This window comes from Hesperophylax consimilis, chromosome 3 (genome assembly GCF_061612785.1).
Source record: "Hesperophylax consimilis isolate HC1 chromosome 3, BYU_Hcon_1.0, whole genome shotgun sequence".
Classification (NCBI taxonomy): Eukaryota; Metazoa; Arthropoda; class Insecta; order Trichoptera; family Limnephilidae; genus Hesperophylax; species Hesperophylax consimilis.
Window position 1 is genome coordinate 19,784,726 of NC_142838.1, and position 19,744 is coordinate 19,804,469.

The 19,744-nt window shown below is 33.9% G+C and overlaps 1 protein-coding gene across 1 annotated transcript; it reads right to left on the reverse strand.

Annotated features, from left to right (window-relative positions):
• Positions 1-15,673: 15,673 nt before the first annotated feature.
• Positions 15,674-18,583, reverse strand: LOC149425091 (mid1-interacting protein 1-B). The gene is made up of 2 exons (XM_089650954.1): positions 18,449-18,583; positions 15,674-16,984 (listed from the first exon to the last, which is right to left on the reverse strand). Exons 1-2 carry the CDS (start codon positions 18,499-18,501, stop codon positions 16,414-16,416), a joined length of 624 nt encoding a protein of 207 aa, XP_089507080.1. The 5' UTR covers positions 18,502-18,583; the 3' UTR covers positions 15,674-16,413.
• Positions 18,584-19,744: the final 1,161 nt, after the last annotated feature.

A 19,744-nucleotide genomic window follows, 5' to 3' on the forward strand; every position in this document is an offset into this window, starting at 1 on the left:
CTTCCCCTCCCCACTACCTTCATATGGATGCCATAGACTCACTGGGAGCACTTGGGACTCTTGTGCGGTTTCACATAAAAAAATCGAGTAATTTGCATAAAAAAACATTGAAAAAAACATCCCCGTTGTAATTATAAAGTCATTACGGAAATCTTACGAACATCGACCACCTAGAATATAAATAAATTATTGCCTCTTCTGTGACCTATAATAGAAATTAATTTCTGGTTCTGTATTGGAAATAATTGCTCTGTACAATAAACACGTGTGTTTATATGGCAGTTCTTAGAAGGTGCGACTGCTCCGTTTGCTTTTTAAGTAAATAATGTTATCGATCCTATTTTTCTTCTTAGTTGAATAAAAGTGAGGGGAAATATTTTTTTTTTTTCGTGAACGCCCTTGTAGACGGAAAAGGTTGGTCGACATTATAAATTTGCTGAAATCCCCGGCGTCTTCCGAGCTTTACACAGAGTTTTTCAAAATCAGATGTAGTCATCAATTTCTGCCACAAACATTCCTTAGACTCTCCTTTATATAAATACATAGATACATGTATCACTTTTTTATGTGATATCGTATCTCTCACTAGAACAACGATTTTAAATTTACAACAATCATCATTGAAATGTTCATTGATGTAATTCGATGAGATATGAAGCGAAAAAATTGGTTCCGCTTTTTTACCTCCAACTCTCCCAACGCTCTAACTAAAACTACCGAATCCGGTCTACGCGCACCCCTTATCGCGTTCTAATAGTGTACTAAGTTTCGACGAGATATTTTTTCGCAGTAGCACCTCTAGTTGCTACTGCGAAAAAATGTTTAAAATTAATACTAAATAAAATTACTAAGTTGTTAAAGATGAAAAAATTTAGTAAAATGGTACACTTTTGAGTTTTATCCGTGATTGATGGTAGGTTAACTATTATTGTATTAAATAGGCATTAAAAATAGTTTAAAATAGTGTCTACCTATTCAGACGATAGAGTTAATATTATAGGAATATGTCTTGTGTAAATAAGTAAGCTTGCATACTTAATGATTTTCTCATGAATTCCGGTATTTGTCGCCCAATTCTAACATATATAAATAAAACTTCCTCAATTCAAGCATCTCTCTAGTCGTTAGTCGAAAGTTTATATAATTTTTTTAAATCACGTAAAATTCGCCGATAATTGTGAACGTATTATTTTTCCCTTCATGTGTGTTCTTAGCCATCGATTCATGTCGGTGCCGGAGAAATGGAAAAGCCGAAATTGCCTGATATTGTATCGTCACTGAAGTGAACATACATATTATAAAAAGGAATAAAATAGTAAAATTGAATGGAGTTCAGACGATATTTGATTTGAGCAGGTCAACCATAACATATCGAGCTATGATTTCTACTTCAAGACTACAATTCGGAGAAGCAAGATCTTGCATTTAAAAAAGTGATTAGGAATGGGGCAAAGTAATTTTTTTTTGCGAATAATAATAAAAACGTTTTATAAAGCAGACTCGGTTTTGGTGTATAATTATAAATGTTGATTTACTTAGTATCTTAATTGCTGTGTATTACCCTCTCTGATGAAATTCAGATCCATTTTTTAAATTATCCACACAATCAAAATGGAAAACATACAGAAAAAAGAGATTTCAACTGATGATTCAGGGATATGAACTCGGATTTTCCGCTTACCAAGGATATGATACCAAGTTCACCATTTCTCCAAATTTTTTCCATGTAAGGCATACAATGTACATCGATGGAGCTATCCACCTAAATATTATAAGCAATTAGCTAAAGTCTCCGGCTTTGCCCGGGCTAATCACAGAGTTCTTAGAAATCATATGTATAGAGTTAGACAGTACCTAATGTTCATCTTATTTTGAACTATATTTTAAGTATAGAAAATTTTATCAAGAAGTATCAAAAAAGGTAGGAAAGGAGGGTGGGGGTTGTTTTACTGAATAAACTATAAATTTGTATTAAAAATACAATAATAAAATCCATACCGCCTGCCAAAGACACTTTTCTTTAAATAAATAGATTTCAAAGAAAAACATTAGAAAGATTCGAATCCGAACTAAAATAGTGTTGGGAAAACCCATCATTTACAGATGATCAAACATATATTATTTGTTTCCATCGCAGACATATCTATACTACACAGTGTGTAGTATTGTGTATTGTATAGCAGTTCCATTGAGCAGATTACATTGTAAGTTAGCGGATGCCGCATGCCGGCTTGGGTAAGTAAGGTAAGTGTGCCGGCTGCCGGCGCGGCTGCGGAGGTAATAGTAATTGGCCGGCGAAGATTTTACTTTCTAATCAGATGCTTCCTTTCACCCACTGGGCCACGGTGCGGTGTGCCGTCCGCCATGACGCGAGGCGATAAGAGATGCTATTTACTCTCAGAGCGATTCATTGCGAAATAGATAAGATTACTCGGATGAACGGTGATTAAAATGGCGGCTTACTAAAACTGTCAAAAATGTTAAATTTATATGTTATAAATAACTAATTATCGATTTTATAAATGCCCTAAAATTGCAAATTGGTAAACTGATTGGTTTGGATCTGACACAGTTTTAACGCAACTGTACGGAGAAAAATGAGTATTGCTAATTTATTAAGAATCTGTTATAATTATTAGTGATCAGGTTAAAACGGGATTGCAGGCCCTTAACGAATGAATTAAAAGGTTTCCTGATAAACTTTTGTAAAATACGAATACATATATATGATGTCAGAATAATCCTCATAAAAATCCTAATATTTCACATTTCGTTATTATGTATTATGTAGATGTATGAACACGTGTTCCGATATATTAGGAATTTAATAAAATTTTATCAGGAAACGGCCTGCAATCTCGTTTCTAACCGGAATAAAAATAAATCACTTGAAGAATTCTACCAATTCTCATTTGTCTCCGTTTTGATTTCAGCCGTGTTGCATTTAAATACAACAAACTGGTTAATAAAGTGATTGTTATCTGGGAACATAATGTTATATCTCGCATTATAAACAGAGATATTGTCAAACAACTCGTGACGGTTTGAGATAAAACTAAATGAGTAATTGGCCAGCATAAAAAATCTCTTATAAATATACTCATTTTTCTCCGTTTGGCTGCTAAACTAACTGTCGCCGAGACTCGAGACTGCCTCTACAAACGTTGGCCGGTGTGACGTCACAAACGCCCTCCCCACGAACATATCGTTGAGGCTGCAATTCAGAAATGCCATATCTTAAATCCGTCAACATAAAGATGTCATTGTTATCACAAAATATTCCCGGTTCGTAAAAAAATGTTTGAAAATGCTCCATAATAAGGATTATGATGTATGATTGGAAACTCATTGTTACGGAAATTGTACGTAACCATAGTTCAGTGTACCTACGAGAAATACATGCACAGATGTACATTGTAACCCATGCAAGTCAGGACATGTCAGGTAGGTGAGGAAATGAAGAAGATTATTTGTTCGAGCTATTCCGATTCTCATGTGAGAAAACATCTATTTACAATGAAAAAGTTCAAGGTACGGATTTTAATTTAATTTTTATTTTAAGTGATGCACATTAATCTGTCACGGTAAAAAACCATTGATAATAGAAACAAAGGAGATGGGTAATTATAAAGCAGAGCGCACAAGAGAGTAGTAGTTAGTAGTTAAAGTACTTAATCGCATCTACGCACAGCGGATGACACGCCCCACCCTTTTTAATACGTCTATTTGATTTTTACTTTTGTTTTCTGTAATGAATAAAATCAAATCTTGGAAGCGGAAATTAACTACCAAAACCTCCTTGATCACAAAGCCGTGACACTTATTCAAAGCAGCCTTCTAACTTGTATGGGAGTTTACAAAAATTTTCAAATTTTTAATTTATTTTAAAACATCTTAAAATGTTTTAGTTAATTTAAAAAATAAATAAAAATCCGTTTTTATGGTTCTCATACATGTTAGGAGGCTGATTTGATTCAGTGTCCCGGCCTTGTGATCTAGGAGGTTTTGGTCCTACCCGATCGGCATTTGGCGATGATGTTAGCGCGGTTAATTTCAGTTCCTGGGTTCAATCTTGAGTCAAACCATTTTTTTGAGTTTTAAAAAACATTTAGGAACGTAGTATTGTAGTAAAAAAACTGTGTTTTACGGGTCAATTATTTTCTAACTGCACACTAAACGCATAGCTTTAATTGGTTCCATCGCTTTTATAGTCTGTCATTTTGGTCGTAATTCGGTAAAAGATGGCACGCTTCCATGCTATATCTCTTTTGTTTATTTGTTTCTATTATCTGCAAAAATCCTTTTTTGTTTTATATCCCAGTTTTTCTATTTGAAATGCAGCTATAACTTATATGTTTACATCATAAAACAGTAAAAAAAACTATCGTTTAATTTAAAAACTTTGGAATAAATTAAAAATTTATATTATTTCGCAAAACTCGAAAGGAACGTATTTAATGAATCTGGGAAGAGGTCAACGATAACAATTGCGAAAACCAGACAAAAACAGAAATAATAAATTTATTTCAATCCGGTTTTCTAAAAAGAACAACGGGTTGACCAGAGATCACAACGGATAATGTGACGTCATAGAGTCAGCATTGCAGGTAGACGCTGACGCCTCTGATCTCAAAGAATACCTGACAATAGACGATTAATTATTTATACAATTTTTTGTCTCTTTATAAAACACGAAGTACCGAGGTTGAAAGGTTGTAGGACTATAATATCATTTATTATCTATAATTTTAAAGTGGTTTGTAATTCTACGTACAATTTTGCGAATCGAAGTGCGAGCTGAGCCACGAATTGTGGGAAAGGAACGATGCAACAGCAAATGGCGTTAGAACTGATCCTTTTTGCCTGCTCCAGCTGTTGAGAGGTATTTTTGAAAATTGTATTTGAATCTAATAATGCGTTGTTTATAAAAAAAGTTGGAGATAATACAAATAAAGCTGTTTTATTATCTTTTTTTTTGCGTGAACGCCCTATACGGGTCCCAACCTGCCCGGAGCTAGTGGGACTATGACATAAACAATAGGGTATTTTCATTTTATTGTATCGTCTAAAATAAATTGGTGAAAAATTACGACAGTTACTTCATTGTTAACTAACTAAGTAACCATCACGCCGTTTCTCCGAAGGGGTAGGCAGAGAGAACGGACCGCCAAACAACTCGGTCTTGGCACACACTCCTTGCCTCATTCACATTCATACATTGTCTCATACACACTCTTCTATTATTCTGACTCTTTATTTTTATATTGAATAAATTTTTCATAATGATTTAAAATGTGCCATTTTCGATTTGCCGCCTAAACAACATGATCGTTTTTATTCGTGAATTCGACGGCGCAGCCGGTAGCGGTTTCTACGTCATAATGACGTTGTAGCTGTAGCCAGTTGGAATTAATAATTTTGAATGAATGAATGAAAATATTAAAATGACATATTTTTAGTACGATAATCGTAATCGGAAATATAAACTTTAAATCTTCCACACAATTCTAAAGGTATTCATGGTTTGTTAAAATTCTCCGTTGTGGTATGTTGTGAAGCTAAAGTGAATGGGGATGGGAAGGAGATAAGGTAGAGGAAGGTCTTGAAGTACCTGACTGTTCAGATCTGGTCACCAACACGGATAAAGCCAATTAATTCAACTTTTGTTTCTGAATGATGGATAAAAATAGGTATCTACAACTTTGGTACCATTGCAGATATAAATGAGGAACATGTTTCGATGGAGCTATCAGCAGTAGATATCTATATCTTTACTCCAATAAATTATATGTATGTAGTTACCTAGGTAGGTATCTAAAAACTATAAGTTTTTATTTCGAGTAATTGCTTCATATACCTGGATTATTAGCACGCGTGGAAAAATCAAATACTGTAGTAAGTAATCCAGTTATTAAATTTTCTAACAAGAACCGATTTAAAAATACTTTTGTTGATTGGATGTTTGATAACGATAACATTTTGATTTGAGTTATCGCGTTGCTATAAAAATGTAAAACAGTGGTCGGTATTTTAATAATTATACTACCCACATTTAGTTATTTTAACGGTTTTACGATAACTGATCCTGGAAAACTTTACGTTAAGTTGAAGGCAGAGAAACCAGAGAAAGGTCACAGTAGAAAGGCGTCTGGAAAATCTGTATCCAAAGCCTTTCTGCGCAGAGAGGTAAGGGTAAAGCGGTAAGGTCTTTGGCTCGAGACCCAAAGGGCGCGCAGTGGTCACATAATTAAGTTTATTTAGTTTTGTGACAAAATAGAACACTTTTGAACATAAGTTTTTTTTTCATATAACTTTTCAAGTGTTCTGTTTGTAGTTGTTCTGTATTTGACGGCCGGCATAATCCAGTGGTAACGCATTGGACTGCCATTCCGAAGGTCGCGGGTTCGAACCCGGCGTGCGCAAATAAATTTTATTTGATTAATTTGTGTTATTTCACAATTAATTAATTAAAAATAATTAAAATAATATATAGTATATTTGCGGCACGTTCCAGAGTGGAAGATACTACTAGTATCGCCCTGGTGTAAGACCACCATTCAGAATTGAAACGTTGCTCCAAATGGCTTTAGCCGTGTTTAGTGACTAGATCTGTATAGCCAGGTACTTCCCCACCTTCCTCTTTCCCTTCCCCACTTACCTTCAGCCTCACAACATCCCCCGATTGGGGATGCCATAGTCTCACTGGCTCCAGATGGGAGCAGTTGGGACTCTTGTGAGGTATTCACTATAAAAATTTAAAAAAAATTAAAAAATTATCCGGTTACCGTTTTATTTTCTCTAGGCGCGTTGTCAAAATACTCCATAATACTAAAAGATAATAGATCAACTAGAGAAGTTCATCCTCGAATCGCCAAACTGCGAAAATGAGCAATTACAGTGTTGTTAATTTTTACTGCGAAGTTAAATAAATGAAAAAAAAAAGAGTTTTTTTTCCGCAATACTAAATAAAATTTTAAACTGTCTTGTTTTGTTTGACTGAAGATTGAACCTTCCGCCCCAGGAACTGGAGTCGACAACTCTGCCGACCTCGACAAATGCCGATCGGGAAAGACGGACATTTACTTCGGATATTAACTGCTGTAACATCATCCGATTTTAGAGAAATGTCTATATGTCCGTGTGTGTTCGCGGATGCCACTAAAAGTCACCAAAGAATGCGTTGTTATCGACAACGAGTCTATCTGTCTAGTTTCAGCTCTATCGGATGTTGGGAAGTGGGTTTATTTCCATATCCAAGATTTGCATTCATTCATTCGCGAAAAAAAGTGAAATTCAAATAGACGTGTTAAAAAAGTTACACATAATGTTATGAAAATCAACAACTACCGTCACGGAAAATCACAAAACCGTTACGGCACGTCACTAGCCTTCAGGAATAAAACACTTAAGGAGAAGCTTAATGCCAAATCACTATTTTGATTAATCTTTATAACGATTTGTTGTACATTATGAATGCCAAAAAATATGCTTTAGATAAATTGAAGGTTTTCCTATCGTTTTGCTCAAGTAGAATACAAATAAAGAAATAAATTACTCAACAAAAAATATAAATGTAAACTACTAATTTTTTTTTCAATACAAATGAATGAACGCGTAAAGAAAACAACTTTAAAAAATACATTATTACAGCTAAGATTATCTGTGACAGTTTCTATTGATTAACTTTTTTGCTTTCTTATATAATTATTTACAAAATAAATAAAAACCAGTTTCGTGCTTGAAATCGAACGTTTCTAGACTCCGTTTGTCAAGCGATTTTAATGACTATTACCCAAAATATAAGGCATACCAAGAATATACACATTTTTGGCTTGTAAAGCAAGCCAAAAATGAATATATTCTTGGTATTCCTTATTTCGTCATGCATAGGCATTAACATCGCTTCGCAAAGGAGTCGAGAAAAGCTCGATTTCAAGCGTAAAAGAGTTTTTCATTTATTTTGTAAACAATTTGATAAGAAAGCAAAAAAGTTAATCAAGGTAAATTGTCACAGATAATATCAGCCACAATATTTTATTTTTTAAAGTTGTTTCTTTTATGCGTTCATAAATTACTATTGAATAAATCCATTTTTTAGTAGTTTACATTTGTTGTTTATACTGAGTAAATAAAACGTTTATTTGAATTGTACTCAAGGGAAACGATAGAAAAAACTTCAAATTATCTCAAGCATATTTTTTGGTATTCATAATGTAAATCAATTCCTTTTAAAGATTAATCGAAAATAGGGATTTAGCATTAAGCTTCGCCTTAACAGCATGTCTTCTGTGGTATAAATCACTCGTTTTACGGTTAAAAACATCTCAAGAATATTAGATTTGGTACACAATGTAAATCATATTTTTACTCCCCCAGGCTTCACCTAAAAATATCTATTAAATTTAACTGAGAAATGGCGTCATAAACTGAAATACTGTCTAATATCAATTTAATGACGCGTAGACAATCAAAATTACATTTAATTTGAGCTAAAACGATTTGTAATCATAATTATTTCATTGGTGATATAATCAAAATAACAAATCATGCGACATCACTTTCACGTTAATAATCTAAAAGAAAAATATATTTAAAAGTTAAAACGAAGACTTGTAAAGAAACTACACGAGAATGCATACACGGTGGTGTCAGTCGATTTCTGCAACAACGGGTTTTGGGTACGCTGGATTTTAATTTCCCTCCATTTTTTTATTATTTTAGTTGCCAACTCTAATGTTTGACAATTGTCATCTGCTGTTATTATTAAAAATGAGTCTAATAAAAATACTAGTCTATACAAAAGAACAACGTCTCGTTATTGTTAAAACTCATTACAAATTCCATTTCAAAATTAAGGTCTTAGACACATTACGCTATATTATGCGAGCATAAATTGGGCGTGGCATAAACGTATTACATGTTAGGCTGACACACTGCGCCATAATCTTACTCGGGAGAGGGGGTTAGATCAATCGGGGATCTGCCGAGATATTATCATATTTTTGTATGGGATCTGTCACTTTTGCAGATGACAGCCGCGTACTTACGGCTCTTCTCCTGCAGGTAGTAGAGGGTGGCATAATTTGCAAATATAGCCTGGCTAGCAGATCACAGCGAATATCTTCGCCACGCCCACACTTATAACACATCATATTTTTAGGTGTGACAGGTCTGTATGGGATTGTATGACGAGCAAAATGGATTTATATAAAAATGCTTTAAACTTATATAGCGTAATCTGTCACCCCCTACATCCGGCGTATCCGATGGACCACCCATTAGATAAATTATAATCATATCCATCTAAATATCTGGTAACCAGTTTTTATTTGTCAATAGAGGGTTAACATTGGAGCACGAGTTGTTTCGAGAGTAATAAATGAACAATTGATCATTCAATATCAAATACCCCATTCGAGACTCAACAACTTTTTCATATACCTACCAAAAACCCAAAAACCAATTTCCGGACCTCGAACTTTTTAATCACTTAACAACCCCTGGATGACCATGGACCTAAAAAGCCCTGGACAGAGCATTAGTGCAATTTTGTGAGAATGGTATTGAAGCCAAATCTAGGGTGAAGGGGAATTGCCTGGCAGACATCTTGTACATAACTTTTGAACTGATTTGAATGCCAAGTGCTTCATAGTGAACTAGTATTATTTTATTTTTGTGTTGTTAACGCAGTTATGAGGGCTTAGGATTTTTTATTATTTGATAAGACAAGGAATGGGATACTTCATTAAAAAAATTAAGTAGTTTTTTACATATTTCGTACATCTTCCCCCTTACCCCGCGGCTTCAAATTGTTCTCGAATTGCTCCGTCCGGGGATTTTTAGGTCCATGTAATACATACATGACAGTAATATGTGCAAAATACCACAAACAAGTAATTATTTATGTACTACTTAGCGCGTCATCCCACAGGTCGGTATGTACTCGACATAAACCGGGTGCCATAAGACCCTGCGCAGAAAATCAAGTTGGTTATAGTAAGGTCTGCAGCACAGTTCAGCATGTCTTACAATATTCGGTTTATGTCAATTGTTTACCTACCCGTGTGACAACGGGCTTACTTTAATTGCCTTCGGCTAGCTTTAGACTTGTAAGTTTTTTCGTAAATTTACGACTTCTAGTCAATGGGCATATTGGATTTTCAAAATGCAATATGCCCATTGGCTAGAAGTCGTAAATTTACGAAAAACTTACAAGTCTAAAGCTAGCCTTCAAACGATACGATTTTTTTTCTCACCGCGCACCGGTCTAAATAATTCCACATGGGTAATAGGGGTCTAGTTGGCTAATGGCAAAGTACTAAACAACTGTTGAGTGATTTTGCGTTTAATAATTCCTATTACTCGCTGTCAAACCCATTCCAAACTCAATGTGATTTTCTCGTAAAGAAAGACTTGTAAAGAAAGTTGAATGAATGCCACATCGCTGATTTCTGATGAAAGTTTAATAGTGACAAGTTTCAACAATCACAAATGTTTCCAAGAAGTTATCATTACAATTTGCTATGACAAAGCGATCGCCTAGTAATAATAAATAACTGAAATGCCAAGCAGATAACGTTTGTATTATTTATCAGATAAAAAAATAAGCACACGATAAACTAAATAATAAATCAGTTGTGTGTAAATAAATTAATTATAATTATGGGATTTGTGAAGATGAAAGTTTTAGGAGAGAACCAGGGGCGGAACTAAGACCCAAAAGACAGTCAGTCAAAGGACCTTGGCGGGTGGGGGGGGGGGTTATAAATCTACAGGAAAACAGTAAACCTTTCATTAATTTTTGGTTTCAACTTAATTACTACAAGAAATAACTATTTATGTAGTGGAAGATGGTAAAAGATGCAAGTTCCATTTTTTCTATACCAAAGATAACTTTGAAGGTTAGGGCCCGTTCCCACTTCCGTTTTCAAATCGGAGGCGGGTCCCGTTTTAAAAACGGACGGCCAATGGCCCTGTTCACACTACCGTTTTAAAAACGGATCCGTTTTAAAAACGGACCATACTCTACGAAAAAAAATAATTGTCGATTCAACAAAAACATGTTATTTGCTCATTCTTCAGTAATGGTGCGCAATGGACGACGATGAAGCTCTTGTTGTCATGTTGTACTTATTAAAAAGAAGGAAATAAGTGAAAAGAAAATTTTGGGTACACCCAATCATAGCCGAATGATTTTCTGTAGGAATTTTCCAAGTGTTAATTGGTGAGTTGAGAAGTGATGAACTAAAGTTCTTTAATTATTTTAGAATAATAATGATTGGATTATTTATATAGCGCCGTTTTCACCATGAAAAATCACCTCAAGGGCGCTTAATGGCTTAAGAGAATGTCTATCACTTCCTTTAACCATCTACTGGAATGAGTTTCAGAGAGCTTAACATGTCAAAATACAAAATTGAGAAAGTGCATTTGTCCTGAAGAAAGGCTATCGATATTTTAAAGTAAGAAAACAATAACAACTCAAATATTTTTATTATGTGTTTATTTAACTAATACGCTCTTCCGTGCATCTCATTAAAGCTTTAAAATTTAAAAAAAGTAAACTTAAAAAAATAAAAATAAAAATTTTGATGTACAAAAGTTGTGTACACCAAGTGTTTTGTTTTTATTTAGTTAAAGATAAAATATTACCATACTCTTTCTTCGACCAGTGGTATTAAATTTTCGGGATTTATTTCCTTATCCATTATTGTAGTTTTGATTTATTTACTTAACAAAATAACCAAATACAAGCACGCTGCGTGCCTGCTTCCTTGCGACAGGGAGCGGGTGGGGAGGGGTCGGGGTTTGGCGGGGACTCTGCCGGAACGACTGGACGACAAGTGTGAACAGCTCTATACAACACTATGAGCGAGCGTGTTCCGACACGATTTGAAAACGGACGCGCTGCGTAGGCGAGCCATCCGACAAAAAATGTCGGATCCGTTTTCAAATCGTGTCGGACGTGTGAACAGCTCCATACATCCACTACAGCCACTAGGGCATCCGTTTTTAAAACGGGACCCGCCTCCGATTTGAAAACGGAAGTGGGAACGGGCTCTTAGGAAATACTCTTAAATTATTAAAATAACACAAACTAAACCCTAAAAACCTATTTTGTGCATGTGTAACTTAAAGCCCCGACATAAATACTTGTCTCGATTCGATATTTATACGAAATCAAGTGTTGGTTTTTCAAGGAGTCTTTTACCAATATTTTTAGTTGTTTTAATTTTAATTTATTGAAATATATGGTGACTTGTCTTTTATGAAGTTAAATGGAGACTTCAAACCACAGTTGAAAATAACTCAATTGACATTGCGTGATGAAAATAGATAGGAAATTTCAGGTTCATCATTAAAATAATTTTGTTTCAGAAAATATTTCTTCTGTTGATGTAAAAATATCAATTTGAAACCTTAAAATGGGATATCTTAGTACAGATAATTCAATAATGGAGCACCTAGTCTGTTCCAAAACACAAGATAGTAATCTTAGTGAATATTGAGTGTTAATAGCCTTAGCGGTCAAACAGTAATGTTTTATTAATGAAACATTATATTAAGTCATTACACAATGAAACAATGAACTAGAGAAACAAGTCTGAATAATATGCATAATAACCTTTCTATTTTCTTTCCTAAACATTCCAGGGATGAAACGAATTGTGATTGCGACCCCAAAGGTCAAATAATATTCCATTGTTTCGCTAAAAGTAGTTCTTCATGCCCTTCAAACCATTGAAGTATTTAGTCAATGCTTCAAACTGACAATATTGGTGTACAGACACAGGTCAATCATCAAAAATACATTTTTTTCAATCCAAAACAGCTGGAAATTTTATGAAACGTGTACAATCAATCAATCTCTCTTTATCAGTGATCATTTGTAGTGAATTTTACTGGCTAGATCCGAGTACATAGTAAGATTCACTTTCTTCATCTAAAAAATAACACTTTGGAACAGAAAATGTGCTGATGTTTAGCTGATCTTCAATTCGATTTCTGTATTCTGTTTGTAGAATAAAGATGGTTTGAATGTACTTGGGATAAATAAAGAAATAAGTGTAGACATAATAAATTTGAAAGTTTGTAGAAGAACTCTTCGGTGTCCCCAGGAAGACATGGCAAGATTGTGGGTTAAATCTTCAGTAGGGTCGTCCCAAGAGTCAGAAGACAAGATATTTAGATGTGGATGAATGACTGTGACATTCCATGGTACCTGCCTTGCTGGTGGTTGCTAAGTTATAAAATAAACATATTGCTATATTGAAGCTATCTTCAAGCGCTTTAGCAGAAGCTGTTAAATTCTCAATGTGAGCAAATTAAATTTACCTGCATTCTGCCTAATAGAATTGCATACAATGCAAGCAAAATGCAATACTCTGCATACATTATAAAGATATTATTGACCAAGTCTTTGCAAAAGGAAGTCAGCTGAAAACTCTTACAAAATAATTTGCAGTAATCTGTGGCCTCCACGGCCTAGCACCGGTTTAGTCAGACTTAATTAATCGACGAAAAAAAAAATTCTATGAAGTAACTGTACAAGTTAGAAGGAATGTTTAGTTAAAATATTGAATATTATGTAATAAAATTTGAATCCAGCGTGAAGGAGTACACACAGTGCAATATAATCAATTCTGATACCTGATTGTATTTAATTGAATGTGAAATTGCTTGAATATTGAAAGAAATTGAAAGTTTTAAAGCGGAAGGAAACGCAGAGAAAGAGTTATATTGAAAACAAGCTATGAACTCATTTATCGTTAATAAACAAAGCAATATCCATTTGAAACATCTATTGAATGATAGATCTTACATGAGGACAATACTCAATACTGGGTGGAGGGAGAAATTCACTCTCTCTAGAACATCGTTTCTCAACCTTTTGTGTCGTGACCCCCTGAAAAGCCAAAAACACAATGTTAAAAAAACCTTATGAACCCCTCACTGCATATTTTAACGTTTGTCAAAATAATATGTTTAATGTGAAAGACTCAATTTCAAATATCGACTGACAAAACTCTACACTAGAATTTTCGTCTCAAGATTTAGATAAGCTTTGGCTTGCACGATGATTTGAATATGGAAGATTTGAAAACATTGATCCCATTGGCCACTTCTTATGTGAAAAATATGTCTCTCCTATGATGACTTTAAAAACAAAATACAGAAATCATCTAATATCAATTGAAAATAATTTAATTATTTGTATTTCAGATGTCAATCCACTTACAGAAAACTTTTGAGCGAAAAAGAAACTGAACCTTATCATTAATAAATTAACACATTTTTATTTATTAGGTCATTAGGAAGTCGGTGTAAAACTTGAAATTCATTATTTAATAAAAGGATTTTTCATGAATGTGACTTATTTTTTGTACAAATTGTTGACCCCTGTATATACGATCAGAACCCCAGATTGAGAAACCATGTGAAGAGAATATAAATAATTTGCATTTTATAAAATATATATATGAACTAACACTAAATATACTGTCTGTTTACTACATTTAAGAGTTCAATCAATTCTCAACATGGATGCAATAGTTTACTTTGAAGCAGTTATGATTTTTCTTACTAGGAGTATTATTAAAAATTCTTAAAAGTTCAGGTAACACAAATAAGATTAGTTGAGCTTCAGATTCTCCCAAAAGCCCAAAAAATAGAAATGCATATGTTTATATGACCCTTATTGCATTCCTTAAGGTCCCATAGTAAACATTCAGAGATAGTTTGAAAGGGACACATGTAAGTACGAATATTAGAGGGAGCGCGCTAATATTAAAAAACCATAATTGTGAAAATATTTAATAAAACGAGACTCGTTAGAAATATAGCAAAAATCTCTCGATAAATGCTTTAGTTTCATTTAAAGATTCACTGTGAATTTTTTCATGCCTATAACATATTAAATAATATAACAAATTTTTTTAAATAATTTTTATGGCTTACTTTGCTTTTTTTTCTATCCAGTGTATTTTAAATAATTAATATTTCGGCACAACAATATAGATATTATTTTCAAAAATTACTTTTTTTTTTAACTTAAAAACTTAAAGAGTTAAATAGAAACTTGTTATTAATCGGTAGAAATTGGGTACATGGGGGCTTAATGGGCAGAAGAATATATTATAATCTGTGATTTTAATATATTGTTCTTTTATTTTTAACAATATTTTATGTTATTGTTGATTGAATAAGTTAGTAGTAGGGATATGGAAAATGTTTTTAATTCCATGATTGAATATGTTACAGGAAATAAATTCAATTTGAATAATAATAAACTCAGTGGGATTGCTATGTAGAAAGGCTTAATTTAATATAATTAGTTAAGCTTGGAGTGCAATTTGATTTACTCAGGGAAAAGTGTTGAAGGTGAATAATATTTTTAATTTATAGCTTCATAACGAAACGGTTCAAGTTAAAAAATCAGAATTAAGTAGCGATAGGAGGTTCCTCTTCTTGAGTGTGTATTTCTATGAAGAATACTTTTAATACCACAATAGTATTATATAAGTGTGAGGTCATATACGAATGTTTTATAAATTAATTAGTCAAACGATCAAATATGTTTGCGGGTTAAGTTACCATTTTCTCACAAAGAAAGTAAAGACATGTTGTATATATGGATAATGTGTTTTTTGGTAACTTTTGGAATAAAAACATATTATTGTATTCTGAATAAACCATTTTATTTTTCTAATAAAATTATATCTTACAAATGTATATTATAATAGAAAATTTAAACCACCATCTTTGAAACGCATTTTAAAAATAATTTTTTAAATAAATAAATACATTATGAGTCTACTTGCGTTTTCTCTCTATATTTAAATCAGACATAAAAGTATTAAATAACAAATGGAGTAGCAAGTCACTCAGTGACTGGTACCCCTCCATTCCTTAAAATGCATCACAGGAAGGGTTACGCCCATCAGAATGTTTAGTACAAAATATATTCCAAATTGCCAACACTTTGTACTGGATATAACAAGACAATTAAATTATAATTAAAAACAATAAATTTTTGTATATTTACAAAATTTCCAGAATGTAGTCAACTAACGGCTCGACGAAACCAAACATGTAACAAGGGCACTGTCGCCGCAATGAATTTACCTAATTAACGTAGAAAATTATACAATGAGATTATCTTTTCTATAATCTAACACGCAACACAATCGTAAGAACCGTACAAACAAATTTAACAAAATCCTCATATGTACAAAATAATCACAAGCGCGCAAGTTCCAACATTCTCTCTCAACATTTTGGCAATAGATTCACAACACACTATAACTAAAAGAGCGGCGGCCGGGCCGACGTTTTGGTATGTTACTGTACAGCGTAAATTATAAGAAAATATCACAATGCGGGGGAGGCTCGGCCTCAGGATGGCCACTGGTTTCACACCGGCGCGCCCACGTCGGCCTGGTAACGCTGCGTCAGGGAACTGGCGGCTTCTGTGAGGCCAGCCAGAGCACGGCGCAGACCCATCAGGTGGCGCTTGAAGTCTGTGGCGGTACGAGCTCCCACGTCTTCACATTCCTCCGCTTCCACGCCAGAGTCCTCCGAGCCTTCCACCCCTGCCTCACTTTCCGTGTCGCTGGGGAGGGAGGTGCCTGAGGAAGTGGACGCGGTGGAGGCGGTTGAGGGCCGACGTACGTGTCCTTTCTTGGTAGGCGGTGGCTCTTTCCTCTCTTCCCCCAGATCTCTCCCCCACAGGAGCTCCATCTTGGCAGCGTTCAACATGTTGAACAGAGCAAACAGATCTTCAGAGGCCAGAGGGTCCCGCCTCCTGCCTGGTGCCGCTGACTTCTCCTCTCCGTCAGACAGTTTGAGGTCCATCAGTCGACAAGGTACCAGCACTGTGTCGTCCATCGCATTTACAGTCTTCACAAACTTTTCCATGGCGTTGAGGATGCTATCCTTGGAGAACTCTGTGTCGTCATGGCGTGCGATTCGCCGCAGGCTATTCCTATGGACAAGCAAATAATACATCATTAGTAATCAATCGTTTCATTCCGTATACAGATAACATTCCAAATTAAATTACATTGTAAACCTCGACTGTTCTCACTCATTCGAATATTCACTATTAGTATGAATAAATTGATTAATAGAATTTGGAGAATGGGGGTGAAATTGGCATTGTCTGTGAATCAGCGGCAAAACAGGAAATGTCATTGGAGATAGCAGGTTCAATTCACATAAAACAAAACACACTGACTAATGAATTATTCTTTACAAAGCTGTTTCTATCAATAGAGGTGAGTAAAATATTATTTTTTAAAATACAATTAACTTCCAATCAACTGACTGTAAGGAAAAATAAGAAACAATTTATAATTAACAGGAATTAGAACAGTGTAGTCAATTTTCATAAAGATTAGACTGTGATAACTGATAACATTTTAAGTTAAAATCATTAGTGGGTGTGGAAACGCCTCCATTTAAAAGAATCATGATGGAAGTCATTAATATATTATAGCTTCAGCATCACTTCAAACATGCAAACTATTTGTAATACAAATTTGACACTCACACACACTTGACACATTTCAGTTAGTGTATTTTTCAAGGTAAATAGACTTCATATTGGGTGATGATTGACTTTGAATTTTAATTAGTTTTTTGTTCAACACTCTTACATTCCTCATTCTTACACACTACACACACCACTAAATATTTAGTATCAGAAACCAACTCATAAGACATACATATTGCAGAAATGTTCAAAATCAAGTAGGCATAGACATCTGACCAATCCACCACGCTTTTTGTACAGGTGTAATTGAATTTGATTTCCATTATAAACATTGACAACTATTAAAAACTGACTAATCTAGTTAAAAATATTCATGATACATAAGTACACCAGATTACGCAGTGATAAACTTGATAAATGTTACATTTTATACAGAAAGGATGGTTCACCATTCGAATTGCCTAATCATGAATAAATTTCTGGTTAAGAATGTATGGCCGGTTCTACCTACATGGATTGCAATAGCCATACCCACTTTGCTTACCGCATTTTATTTAACCTTCGTCAAAATTCAGACGTCGTACAATTTTTTTAATGATTCAACAACAGAGTAAGATGACCGTGCTACATGACACATTTAAATGTTAAGAAATTTCATTGGGAAACAGTGGGTCTGTAGTATTTAAAACCTTATTGCACAAATCACAGAAAAAAATTGCAAACGTCACATAGGAATTTGAAATATTTTCCTGTATTTGAAATGAGTACTTTAAGATAACTTAAGGATATTATAAAACCATTCACATGTTGATTTATGAATGATTTCTAATTCATTCAGGATACGATTCAACTATCAGATGATTTCGTAATGAGGGCACACATTTGACATTTCCATTCGCAGACAGTCGAGGCATTTCAAATTTTTTGTTTGGAAAAAATAAACATGATAATAACCTGCTGTTTTCCATATTTGCACTTAAACTATCACTGTATCCACCCATTGTCATAAACTTTGAAAGATAGGTCACTTCACAACAGAAATTATAAGCACAGATCGGGAGCAACGAAAAGACACGCCACGCAGTACGAAGGCGAACAGAAATGGTGTCGAAATTGGCATGCGCGGCATTTTTATAGAAACTCAAAGCGGCGGTGGGGATCGGTAATTTGATTTGGCTGCCGCAGAACTCTCCGGAGTAGATGATTATTTTCAAACAATAATATTATCATTTACACGATAAGTGTACAATCGTGTGGTTGCGCGTGTCTTAAATTAGATTGATAAAATATTGACGGTGTTTCATATAATATATCGTTAATTTTCTTCAAGAAAAACAACTATTTTACAAAATTTATCATTTTATGCGGCACGCCGACTCGCGATCCCCAGACATCGCACCACAATACGGCTCTGTGATTGGTTGAAAATTAGTAACTATGTTTTCATTGGTTAATCGTCGGGACGGTGTCGCGCTTTTCTTTAAAATTCTGAAATGGTTTTGAATTGAGAACATAATAAGTAATATTCAATTGAAACATTAGATATGGGGTACGTTATTTGAAAAATGTCTCGGACCTACCCGGAATGAACAGAAAAACAAGGAAATTGACAAAAAATATTGATATTGTTTTTTGTACATTTCAATTTGTATTTAGAATTAGGTAGGTACTACATAATTTATTTACCGACCCTTCACGAATACAGAATAGTGCGAAACGAGTGATTAATTAAATATAATTTAATAATTTTAAATATGATTTAGGAGAAGCACATCTATTTAAAATTAAAATAAAATTAGGAACATCCTTTCAGTAAAATTAATCGCATTAATTAAATGTATTGATTAGTCTGCTAAATGATAGCTAGGTTTCAATAAGTAACTCGCAATAAATCGAATACATAAAAATTATTGTGTAAGTAATGAAACAAAATACACAATTCAATATCAAACAAAAAAACCTATTTGAACTTAAAAGTTTGCCAGAATCTAATAAGATTCTAATGAGCAACTCATAATTAATTAATTGTTCCAAATCGTAAAAACATCACCAGTAATCGTTTGTTTTACTTCTGTGGGAACATACTTGTATACCTCTTTATAAAAAAATGTTTTTGCTCATTTTTACTGGTAAGTAGGTACCTAGTACCTACTAATTATGACATATTTGTACAGCGCCCTTGAGGTGATTTTGCACAAATCATTCAAATATTATTATTATTAAAATTAATCCCCCCTTAAATGTAAAAAA

What these genes read in the sequence shown, in the direction of transcription:
- LOC149425091 (XM_089650954.1), bottom strand. Translation starts at nt 18,501, where the DNA reads ATGACAATGGGTGGATACAGTGATAGTTTAAGTGCAAATATGGAAAAC. An exon ending in GCAAATATGGAAAACAGCAG is followed by an intron (nt 16,985 to 18,448) that starts GTTATTATCATG and finishes GCTTGTCCATAG; the next exon opens with GAATAGCCTGCGGCGAATCG.